Raw genomic sequence first — 12539 nt, 5'->3', positions numbered from 1 at the left:
TAGTAGGGTTGGTAAACTGTTCTGCGACAATATTTTTTTTTTCCCCCCCCTCTCTGCCCAAACAGCCAGAGCTGTGATTTTCATGGAGGAATTGCAGAACCTTCTCCTGCAATTGAAGGTTGTGTAGTAGACAGCTCTGTCACTTGACTGGATGTTACAGGGCAGACTGTAGCTTCCCTGCTGCTATAGCTGTGTAGGATCTGTTAACAGCAACAGAAGTGCTAATGGCAGGTGCTGCTCTGAGAGCCCTGAAGAGCTACTAGTCCCCAGCCTGCCCTCTTCCAGAACTACTGCTCTGACAGCATCTGCCCTTCTGGAGAGCCCTGAGCTTTGTCTGGAGGTGGCCCTGCTGCTACTGCATCCTGTTGTTTTTTCCCTGTGTCTCTTGTCTGGAGCTTGGCTTTTGTTCATTCATCTCCATGTCTCGTGGTGTTCTTGTACTTATCTTTCTCCTCTTTCCAACTCCTCACTTCTTGTTCTTTCACACTGTCTTGTTGCTGAATTGTGCTGTGTTCCAGCTGCCCTTGCCTTCAAGCTGAAAACATATATAATGGGCGGTAAGTTGCATCCTTGGCATGTGCACCTCACCTCTGCTTTTGTGTATGTTGTGCGAGATCCTTCATCCCAACTAACTTCCCTCATCCACAAGTCAAAGCCCCCTCTGCAAGCCTGTACTGTCTGGTGGGTTTCCTATCAGAGCTCCTGTGCACTGGGGAAGAGTTTATAGCTTCGGCTGGGAAGGCTGGAGCCACGGAGTTCTTGTGACAGACACTTGGGGTGTTGGTCTGTCCCATCCCCAGTCCTGTGGCTGTAACACCACCTTCCTTATCTCCTTTTTTTTTGCATCCCTGACTCCTGAAGGCCCAGGTAACAATGCTTCTGGGCAGTCCCGTGCCATGATTGCAGCCGCAGCCCGTCGCAGGGACTCCAGTCACAACGAGCTCTACTACGAAGAGGCTGACCACGAGCGCCGGGTGAAAAAACGCCGTGCAAGGTAAAGCTTCCCGTTCCTGGGTGCTGCTCCCTCGGGATTCAGGGCTGGGATGTTTGGGGCTGGCTGAGAGGCAAAGGGGAGCAGGGGGGGGACTCGTGACAAAGGGGTGGGGTTTGGCTGTAAATCTGTCACAGTGTATGAAACCCAGATGCACAAGGGACAGCTTGCAACTGGAATTATCTGAAGAACATGCATAAAGCAGAGCTCTTGTTTATTATGCCAGATAGGCTAATGCAATGTCACGGATTAGGGAACAGTCCAGTGCTTGACAAATCCATAGCTACTTGCTGTAGGAAATCCCATTATTTCCCCCGTGCCCAGGCTTGTCGTCTCGGCTCAAGTAATCCAGGGACAGGATCAGTGGAGGACTTGGTGGAGCCTCCTCATGAGCAAGGGGAATATTTGTGTTTACAGGCTACTGAAAGAGGCAGTTTGCCCTTTTCAATGAGGTGGGGAGAAAAGGCATGACCAGAAGTGGTTGCATTTTATTTTGGAACATCGGAATGTTTTCTTCCAGTCACGCTGAGGCTGCAGCATTTATACTTTGTTGAGGTGACCTGAGATAGTGCCTCAATTTGCTCTGCAGCTAATTACAGTCTGTAGCTAACATATCTAACAGTTCAAGACAAGTTGCTTGTGGAAAGACACCCCTAAACTGAGCTGTGTTGGAAGGAATGTGCCGTAACTGGAAGGAGCTGGCTTGTTTTGTGCTTTCTTTTGGCAATTTATAGTTCATTGGGAAACTGCTGGCTCAGTGTTCCCCCATAGCTTGCTTTGGTCTGACCTGTGCTCCACAGCTGCTGTCTTTTGGGCTCTCTTCCAGCCTCGGAGCCATAGGAACTTAAACTTTCCTCTCTGTGCAGTGTTGCATCCCAACTTGGGTACATCTCCCTTGCTTGGCGAGTTTGGTTAGAACAGCTGCTTAGTCAGAGGAAAACCATTAGTCAGTAGAAGACCAGGCCAGATGTTTCAAAGGAGAAAGGTCAGATTTGCAGTAAAAAGATACAAGGAGGTTAGAAACTGATTTCCACCCCCATCTCCCCGAAGTCAAGTTAAACAAAATGGTCAGGGTTCAGGGCTTCTCATGCTGTTCCTCATATGTAGTCTGATTGCAGTATGCTGTAACTGTGTATTGTCATAAGGCAGCTTCCCCTGACTGTAGAACTCTATGGGTATTGAAGGCAGTGTGGACAGTAGCTGGTGACTTGAGTAGAAATCTTCCTACTTGTTAATAGAAATGTAACAAGTCCTGTCTGGAGGGGCAAGGGAGGGTTTTGGGTTTGGTTCTGCCATTAGTGTTCCTTTTCCCTTACTAACTGTAATGTAGCCCCTCACTCATTACTTTTCACTGAGCTAGTGTGCCAGTGTCATTTGGCATCTGTTTGCCTTTTTCTGGTGTGGTCTTGGTGTTTGCTCACCTGCGCCAACACAGGAATGGTTTGCAGAACACAGATTTAGCTGCAGTTTTTGCAATTGCTCAGCAATCACTCAGCAGCACAAAGTCTGTACCCAGCTAGTGTGAATGGAAGCAGACTGCACCTTCTGAGCACAGAGAGTCACAGAGCAGTCTGTGTGCTGGGTCATGATAGTTTATAGCCAATCTCTCCTTGCTTGTCCTTATGCTTCATGCTGTGGGTATTGTGTACTGGAACTGTTGTCTTCAAAGACGTGAATTAAATACCAGGGCAGCTGTGTCTTGTTTGAGTCACGTAGCTGATGCTTTTGCTTTGTTGGCAGAACCAAGTGTGACACTTGGGCTTTTAAAGTCTTAGTCCTTATTTATGACCCTGGGTTGCTGGATGGTGTAGGCAGGGAAAGAAAAGCTTCTGTCTAACCTTCAGACTGTCTACAGAAAAGATTTTATTTAAATTGTCTGATGGCAGTCAGTGAGTTAGTGGCAGAGATGGGAACAGGAGTGTGTAAATCCTGACTTCCAGGCTCTGCTTTAACCACAAACCCATCCTACCTTTTTCTGTTGTGACTCTTACTGTCCTGATTTTCCTCTTGCAGGCTTGTGGTTGCAGTGGAGGAGGCTTTCACTCACATCAAACGCCTCCAGGCAGAGGAACAGCAGAAAGCCCCAGGAGAGATGATGGACCCCCGAGAAGCAGCCCAGGCAATCTTCCCTTCCATGGCAAGAGCTCTGCAGAAATACCTTCGCACCACCCGCCAGCAACAGTATCACAGCATGGAGAGCATCTTGCAACACTTATCCTTCTGCATCACCAATAACATGACACCAAAGGTAATGCTTTCGCTAAGGTTGGCACTGGGATGAGGGGAAAAGAGGTGGGACATCTGTATGTGGATGTAGAACAAAAAATTGTCAGGTGATTGGGGGTTTTCAAAGTCACTTCTGTGATATGATCAGGGCATTGTAGGCTGCATCGAGTCTTAAAGGGATGTTATGTTTCCTCTACAGCATCTTCTGCCTCTTTTTATCTGAAAGTGCCTGTGAGATAATTGTTCTTGGGTCTAGTTCAGCAAAGGGAGTACTAAAGAAGTGTCAAAGATGGTGGCTTTAACTCACAGAGAGTGAGTAGCAGCATGATGTGGGTGGCAACCTGCAGAGGACCAATATTGGGGTTTTTTTCATCCTCTCTGCAGTGCTGTATTTTGGACCCCTTCTAATTATCACCTAAATCCTTGTCTGTCTGACAGTGTTTCTGATTTGTGGGCCACTTGGTCCAATGTCAGTTTGCTGCTTCACACCCTGTGACTATCAACTTGCAGAGACAGGGAGGGACTGAATGATGAGGGTCACACAGTTCCCCTCCCACTCTCCACCTTCTCCTCTAAAACCATCCTACAATCCTTGAGAAGGGTTAGAAATGCAAGAATCACTCCTGGTCATTTATCCAGGACTTTCCACTAAGAACAGGAATGCTGCCAAGAGATGGGGCTCTTGGCACCCTCTCACTAGGGTCCACCTGGGGCCTCAAAGATTGCAAAGAAGACTTTAAGATACAAGGGACATTAAACCATATTCCCTATTCTGCATTCTGTTTTCCAGCCTCAGTCAGGCTGCAAACGTGGAAAGCTCTGCTTTGTGACTTTACTTGTACTCTACTGACCTGCTGCTGGACAGCTGTGCTGACAGCAGAAGTTAAGGATACAACTGGATATGCTGGGATGGATCCTCCTGAAAGAAGATCGCCTGTTGGTTGTGTCTGCTCTTAAGGAGCAGCTAAGGGAACTGGGATTGTTTAGACTGGAGAAGAGGAGGCTGAAAGGAGACCTTATCACTCTCTTCAACTACCTGAAGGGAGGCTGGAGTGAGGAGGGAAACAGCCTCCTCTCCTTAGTGGTGTGTGATAGGACCAGAGGAAATGGAAGGAAGCTGCACCAGGGGAGGCTTAGGCTGGATGTTAGGAAACATTTTTTTCACTGAGAGGGTTGTCAGGCATTGGAATGGCCCAGGACAGTGGTGGAGTCACCATCCCTGGAGGCATTTAAAAGGCGTTTGGACCTGCTCCTTAGGGATATGGTTTAGTAGTTGACTGTGATGTTAGCCAAAGGCTGGACTGGATGATCTTGGAGGTCTCCTCCAACCTAAACATTCTGTGATTCTGTGGAAGGAGTTGGAAGGGTTTGAGGGGGAAGATGCCTCCTGAAGCGTGGAAGCTGAAACACTGCAGCACGGCAAGCCTGTGCTCACGGAGCCGTATCTGGGGATGGGGAGAGAGCATTGATGCAGAGCAAGTTGTGGGGCCAGCGCTAACCAGCCCGTGTCCCTCTCTTGGCAGGCATTCCTGGAGCGTTACCTCAGCCCGGGCCCAACCCTCCAGTACGACAGGGATCGCTGGTTCTCCAAGCAGTGGACGCTTGTCAGCGAGGAAGCGGTCACAAGCGGGTTACAAGACGGCGTTGTTTTTGTCCTCAAGTGCTTGGACTTCAGCCTTGTTGTTAATGTGAAGAAAATCCCCTTCATCAAACTCTCAGAAGAGTTCATAGACCCTAAATCTCATAAATTTGTCCTCCGCTTACAGTCTGAGACTTCAGTCTAAGGGATTTTTGAGGGTGGGTTGTTTGGGGATTTTTTTTTTTTAATTTTTTTTTTTCAATATTGTGCTTTTGGGTTTAATTTCCCCAATGCTGACTGAAACTGGCAGATGATGGACCAGTAATATTTTACCATCTGCACTTTATTTGGAAGGGGGAGGGGGGAGCTTGGATATCTTATCTAGAAAGAAATCTCTTAAGAGGCGACAGGGTGACTTGGCTCAGTTAGCTCAGCCTTGGAGACAGAACAGATATTTTTTTCCTTTTCCTTCCCCTTCCTAAGCATACTGTAAACCTCATGCTTCCCTTTATCTACACAACTGTAGCATTGGTGTTTTTGTTGGAGCGCTGCCTTATGCGTGCCTGCGCTCTTGTGTCTCTGCTTTCGCTACCTGTAGCTGTTTCTGAGAGCATGTTGCCCACTTCTCCATTACAGAAACCTGCTGCTCACACAGGGGCATGGCAGTCCCTGTTCACCCAGGGAGGAGGGGGTATCAAAGGGTAGGTGGGAGAGGCCTGCCCCTGTGAGCCACCTAACCTGGAGACTGAAGACTTCTTTTCCTCTTCTCCGCGTGCCCTCTTCTGTCAGCGCTTGATTTGTACAAGCATAGTGGGATGGTTTTGCTCTCTGTGTCTCTGTATAGTTGTTTGTCTTTAACCAGATCAGCCCATCTTGCATCTCTTCAGTTATTTTTTTTTAACTGGTCCTTACAGTGAAACTGTTACGTGTGACACGGCTCCCTGCTATCTTCCACTTGCTTCCCTCTCTCCTGCTTGCCTGGACCTTTGTCAGGCACTCCCAAGGCTCCCTGTTTTTGTCCCCTTCTGTTTGACTTTCCTAATGTGTTTCATCTGCCGTGGTCCCCTTGTAGTCTGCCTTACCGCCACTTCCTTTTGCACCTAAAAGGGCTGCATATTTGCACTGGGACAGGGTAGGTAAGTAGCTGGCTCCTCCTCAGATAAATCACAGACCCTCCCTACATCTGACAGCCTCTCTGAGAGTTAGGGGGGTGCAGGCAAGAATGTGCCCCTCTCTTTCCACCACTTTGAAGTGTGTCTACAGGAAAAATGGGCAAAAGCACTTCCCTCCTACAGGAGAGGAGCCAGGGAAGGGCTGACCTCTGCCATGTGCACTTGCTCTGGAGAACTGCTGTGCTCTGGAAACACTGCGGTGTGTCCTTCCCCACCGTACGCCTTCAGCTATAGCTAAGAAGTACCAAACTATGTCTGAATGTTGAAAATCTGCCTGCCTTTCTTGGCCTTTCTCTACCACAGGAGTTTCAGCTCGGTGGAGAGATGCATAGCTCCACCAGTTTGGTTTGTAACTGCATCTTTGCCCATCAGTGCAGCTTTCATGTGTGGCATCTGTTTGGGATCTGAGGAGTTTTGAAAAGTTTGTTTTTATCAATGAGTCTAAAGTGGTGTCTGAAGTCTGAGTGCTGCCACAGGGTGTCATGTGACACTGGAGCCAGCTTCAAGGCTGGCTGTGACCTGTCTTCCATCAGGTCCCTAGAAGACCCTCCCTGAGCTTTGTGATATTAGATTTGTGTGTCTGAATGCAAACACTGCATTCGTTCTGCCTAACCCTTTGCCATGCAAATATCTCTGTCAGACAGGATCTGACCTGTCCTCCATACAGATGTCTTAATGTAGAGGGCCCCAGTTCAGCAAGGTATGTAAGCCAGTGCCTTTCATTGCCAGGGTGCATCATTTTCCAAGAGGGGCTGTGACAACTTCATCTTCCTTGGCCAGCTCCAGCAGCTCGTGGGACTGTCTCCATGCTCCCATCAGTGTGAGGCAGCCCAGCTAAGAGGCAGGGCTCTGCCAGTCTTGCGTGGCTCATGTGGGCTGGCTTGTGCCCACCACAAGATGGTGGGATGGAGCAGTAGCCTTAAATGGAGGTGCTGGGGACAGGCAGGGGGGTGCAGCCTCTTCCAGATTCAGCAGTGATGGAGCTGCATGTCCAGCAGCACTTGTGGATAGTCTTCTTGGGATGAAGGGAGCATCCTGATTAGCAAGGTTCCAGAGTGGCAATTCCCATCCACCTGGACACCTGGAGTCTTAAGTCTCTCACACGTTTCTTACTAGTGCATGGTGGTCACCTAGATCCCATCTTCTCCATGTAACATGCCAGGTGTGATTGTGAGGAAACTAGGTGGCACAGGATGGGATGGCATCAGGCCCACATCCTTTAGAGGATGGGAAATAGGTAAAGTTATCTCTTCTCTAAACCTACTGTTTGGATTTCTTTCTAGGTCAGCCTTTCTGGTAGTCTGTACAGGGATTCTTTTGTTGACTGTGGCCTTTGCAGTATTTAATTTTGAAAAATATAGTTTATACCTTTCTTAACAACAAAAAAAAAACCCGAAAACAAAACAAAACAAAAAAAACCAAGGAAAAGGGAGCATGTATTGTCTGACACTTGACTGTCCTTAAGATACATGTATCTGGCTTTTATGATGTGCATAACCAGCAAGGTGGGAGATAGTGGGAGTAGCTTGGGAGACTGTGGAGCACTTAGGTCTGTGTGGAGGCAACTGCCTGTGGCTGAATTGGCTCATTTTTGTGAAGCCAGAACAAGAACCACCTTGCTGGGGGCATGGGCGTGCCATGTGCGTGAGAGCACCCTGTCTCAGCCATGTCTGTAAAACTTTCTGATTTTCCCAGGATTTCCTTTCCTTTTCCCTCCCACATGAGGGGGGTTGTCTGACAGTATCTGCTCAGGAAACTCATGTCTTAATTGCATTAAATCCTTGAACACATGGAGAACCAGACAGAAGCAGCATGTGCTTGCTCTGGGTCTGCTTCCTCATCTGGGTGCTGCCTGCCATAGAAAAAGACAGTGTCAGTGGGGGCCAACTCCTACCTTAAAGGCTTCTTCCTTGTGCCAGCAGCGTGAATGCTTTTGTTTTGAATCTGAAGGAGAGCACTTGGCCTCTCAAAGGGTCTCTTTAAAGATGTAACCTGCTTAGGGTTGAGGACAAACTGAAAGGGGGAATTGAGATGCCCGAGTATTCCTTGGGTTTGGTTTTGGTTTTTTATTTTATTTTTCAGGGTCTCTCATTTCCCTTCTGTGTGCAAAATCAGAGGACCAATGTCATACCTACCTCACTGGGGTGTTGTGAGGCTAAACTCAACTTGTTGTCAAGGGCTTTGAGATCCATAGATGGATCTGTGGCATCTGTAGGAATTCAAACTTTTTATAAAAAGGGGTGAGAGCAGACTGGTTTGTTTAGCTCTGTTTATAGCCAGCTAATGAGTAAGAATCGAATCACAGGGAATGAAGCTCTGATCCAAAATCCTGCAGTCCTTATTTCTGCAGAGCTTGCCAAGAGCTGAGCATAATAAGGCTTGTAGAGTTTGCCAGCCAAGTGCAGGCTGTCTCCTTGCACGTATTCTTCTTGTTTTCTCCCAGCCTGAATACTTTCACCTGACAGGGAATTGTTTTTTTCTAGAATTCAAGTGGTTTGTAAGACAACTCTGTGGTGAAGTGGACAATGTCCTCCTCCTCAGAGAGCATTGCACTGGACATCCTTCATTAAAGGCTGAACCATTCAATAAGGTGCAGTGTCACCCAGCCAGAAGTGGTGGTGCCCCACTCCTCTCTTCCCTGCTGGTGTTTTTCCTGCGACTGTCAAGTATGCTACTTGGATACTTCTAAAGGCTCTAGGCTTTTGCTCTCAGATTTGTTACAAAGCCATGCTGGGATTTTCCAAAACCAGATGCAGCTAAGACTTTCAAATGTTTCAGAGCAGATGGAAATGGCTGTGGGTTTCCACGAAGGCTGGCTTTTTCTTTCATGGCTAAAGAATGAAGGATTTGGATTTACTGCTGCTTCTAGGAGTGTAGAGGCAGATACTAGACCCTCAGTATCTTGCCAGTCCTGTGACCAGGCTTGGGCAAAGGTTGTTAGCATTTCTGTTCACCTCTCACTGCCATGTAGCCTCAGCCATCCGTTGTGTAGGCTCTGTGGGACTGCCCCAGGTCTCAAGACTCCTTCCCTGCTCAGCCTGGAAAGGTGCTGGGAGGCAGGGAGCTGCTTGCAAATACCAGTTTTCACGCTGTGGAGGGGAGATGTTGCCACCCACACACCCCAGTAGGTAGCAGGGAAGCTGAGGGGGGATGCACTGTGCATGAAAAGGTGAGGTGATGCAGCTTGCTGGCACAGCAAGGTCTGTGCCTGCTGCTGGGCTTGTCCTGGCTGCCTTCAAGAGCAGTGCACCCTTGAAGGGGTATATTGGAGGAAAAGGCAGATATGATTTCAGTTTCTGCCAGCCATTTCTCTGACTTCTGCCTCTAAAAATTTCCCTGCCAGCAGCTTCAGTCATTCCACCTCTCATCCTCCCCTCCCTTTTTTCCCCAAAGTTCTCCAGTGAGGCAGAACAAGTATCTGCTGAGATGGGAGGTGTTGAGGCTGGAGCTTGGAGGCAGCTCAAGTTTGGGGGCTATCTAAACAAACCCCAACCCTCACAGAGCCTCAACTCCTTCTTTTGTGATGGGGAGCTCCACACAAAGCCTTGGGCATTGGCCATTGCCAAATATGCCAAAAGCTGTGAGGAAGCAATTTCTTAAGATTTGCCCTGCATAAGTGGCTTTTAAAAGGTTTGCTTGAGATGTGCTTGTTTCCAACACTTGCTACTGAAGAAACTGGAAAGATCTCTACTGTGCTAAATGTGGAAACCTACTAAAAGCCAGTTTCATCTTGCTTACCAAAACTTGTAAACCTGCCCTTTTCAAAGTTAAAACAAAGTCTTGCAGTCTGCTCAGTCCTGCCCCGCCGTATGAGAGCTGTTCACAAGATGTGTGTGCAGGTGTCTGCTTCCCCATTCAGTCTGTGCCTCTCTGTGCTTTTTTTCCTTGTAGGTGTGTGCATTCTGCATGTGTAAAGCCTCAAGTTAGGCTTGGTAAGGTTCAGTGTTTAAACTCTGTTAAGAAGGAAGTGCTCTTGGGATTGAGCTGTTGGTTAGTTTTGTTGTTTTGGTTTGGTTTTAAAAAGCGCATTAAGCCCCCCCCACCCCCCAAAGCCAACAAACAAAAAATCCACAGAACAGATTAAAAAAAAAAAAACAAACCACCTCAAATTTCTGTTCTCCTAAAGGAGGTGGCTTTGGCCAGGAAGTCCCCTACAGGAACATGCATCCTCCTGCACTCGGGCTGCTGCCTCCGATAGATGATGACCCAAAAATCAGCGTTTCCCACTGCTGCTCTGTGACCAGTGTGGATTGCTTTGGGATTCTTCTCAGCCTGATCCCTGCAGCACCAGAGCTACAGCCTGTCTTACCACCACCACCACCACCCCCCTCTCTGCATGCCTCCAAGAGACTGCTTCTTTTTGTATCCCCGTAACACACTGAAGCCCTGTGAGCAGCAGCCAGCCCTGCCCTGCCTCTGCTCTGCTGAGAGGAATAGGAGGAGGAGGAGTCCTTCCCTCTGGCTGCTTCCCGGGCACCTCTCACCAGCGCTAGCAAAGCTTGGGGGTATCCCCCGTGTGCATGAGGGGATGCTGAGGCTCACTCCCTGCACAGACGTGACTGTGAAGGAATCTTACACTCTTCTGTGCCTGTTTCTTGGATTCAGCATTATCGTGTCTTTGGGAAGGGGGTGGGAGCCAACGCCCTTCCCTCGCCCTCTTTTGATCACTGTGTAATACTCCTTTTTCTACACAAACTGTGTATAGTAAGATGAGTTTTGACAAGGTTTTCTAATTAATAGACACTAACCAGCATTTCTGTTTGTTGTTTGGTTGTTTTGGTTTTTTTTACCCTCTTCTTTGCACATGTGACTTTAACTGCAATGGTACATGGTCTTTCTGTTCTTTTCTAATTGTGAACTTAAGTAAGCAAATTCCTGGTGTCTGTGACATTAATGCACTGTGGGTCTAGCCTAGTAAATTGTTCTGTTCCAAGCTGGGTTCTCTTAAGTTATAGCTGGATGGGGTTTTGTTGTTTTTAAACTGAAACATAAAACTGTTTTACACTTTGCATATTTTGTACAGTAAAATTCTGGAAATAAACTGAAACCAGATTGGATTGTCCCACTCCTTCCTCTTATACTTTCAGACAAAAAAAGAAAAAAACAAAAACAACAAAACAAGCTTTTCTGGCCTTCAAGCATTCCTTAGCTGTGGCTGGGAGGGGCCCTGCAAACATGTGGTTTAACCTTTTTGAGGCTGTTTTCTCGTCACCCTCATTCTAGACCTTTCTGATCTGCCCTGCCACAGTACAATGCAAACTCATTTATCACCCCTGAAGAGACTGGTAGGTGACTGCTTTGAACTCCTGAAATCTCAAATGGTGGGGAGCAAGAAAATGCAGCTGGTGTGGTGGGGGGGGGCATGGCTGAACCGGGAACAGGTTTTTCTGCCTCCTGTCTTCTCCCTTGGTTTGCACATGAATTATGAAGTGCAGGAGTTCCTTGTTTGGAGCGGGTAGGGAGGAGGAGTGGTGAGAGGAGGAAAAGCCAGTGCTCCTTGTTTGTGTGGATGTGAGCCTGTGCTGGGATAAAGCAACGTGCGGGGATCTCGCCTCAACAGCACCTGTGGGTGCGGCTCTCCCTCCCCACCTCCAGTTTCCATCACCAGTGTGCCCAGAGCCTGGAAAGACCAAGCTGGCTGTGCCTGAGGAAATATGGGAGCAGCCTTCTTACCTAGACAGACTTCTGTGTGCTCACTCTCAGGAAAAAGCCCCCTTTGAGGGGGAGAACCTGGCCTCGTAGCTGCACCCTGCCCGGCACATCTCGGGGGCTTCCACTGCTGGAAACATCCACAGGATGCTGCTGGGCAGTGACAAACAGGAGTGCAGGAGTTGTGGAGATAAGCAGCACATGTGCAAAGGCCAGTGCAGAGAAACACTGCACAAATAGATTATTCTTTACTCAAGGGGGGAGCGTTTAGGCAGCCGAGCACTGAACTAAAGCCCAAGAGGAAGCAGGAAGGGTGTGCAGGATCCTGTCTCTTGCCCTCCCTTGATTTCTCTGCTTTTGATCTGTCCCCCTCATCCTGCTGGTGCTTTGGCAGTGCCCAGCACTGGGTGGTTCACAGTGCAGCTCCTGGAGGTGGGCAGGGAAAGGAAATAGCCCAGCCACTGCCCTGCAGAGCCTGTGATGGGCATAGAGCCATTGCTGACCCCTGCCTGCCCCTCAGAGGATGGCCTGACCCGCTGGGCTGGAGCTGTGTGTGTAAAGGCCCTGTGGGAGCTGACTGTGAGAAGGTGTGGGAAGCAGGGGCTTGGCACACACAAGTTAATCTGCTCATCAGCCTCGTCGCAGGCTTTCAGCCTTGAGAGTTGTGTCTTTACATGCGAGTTCATCATGCTCTGTTTCATTTGTGGCTTAGTGCTGTTACGGGACCAACACCTGATTGCTGCCATTCATGGTGCTTTCTCTCCTGCCTTGGGTTGTGGAAGCTGATGGAAGGAACAGGCTTTGCTAGAGGGACCAGTTTCCTTGGCCTTCACCCAGAGCTCAGGTATCTGAATCATAAGGGGCTGTGGTGTGTAGCTCAGCAGAAATTAGAGCTGAGGGTGCTGTTCTGGTTTGGCTAAGT

General features: G+C 48.5%; 1 protein-coding gene across 2 annotated transcripts in view; it reads left to right on the top strand.

Annotated features, from left to right (window-relative positions):
- Positions 1-11016, top strand: part of VANGL1 (VANGL planar cell polarity protein 1) — a 45556-nt gene extending 34540 nt beyond the window's left edge. For both annotated transcript variants that reach the window (XM_030460323.1, XM_030460332.1), the window contains 4 exons: positions 862-994; positions 3005-3239; positions 4741-5014; positions 10095-11016. In XM_030460323.1, the coding sequence (XP_030316183.1) occupies positions 862-994; positions 3005-3239; positions 4741-5001 (629 nt within the window). In that variant the 3' untranslated portion in view covers positions 5002-5014; positions 10095-11016. The remainder of the gene's footprint in view (positions 1-861; positions 995-3004; positions 3240-4740; positions 5015-10094) is intronic.
- Positions 11017-12539: the final 1523 nt, after the last annotated feature.

This window comes from Calypte anna, chromosome 1, assembly GCF_003957555.1.
Source record: "Calypte anna isolate BGI_N300 chromosome 1, bCalAnn1_v1.p, whole genome shotgun sequence".
NCBI lineage: Eukaryota > Metazoa > Chordata > Aves > Apodiformes > Trochilidae > Calypte > Calypte anna.
Note: the sequence above shows the minus strand (reverse complement) of the source record. Positions and strands in the feature narration are given on the sequence as shown.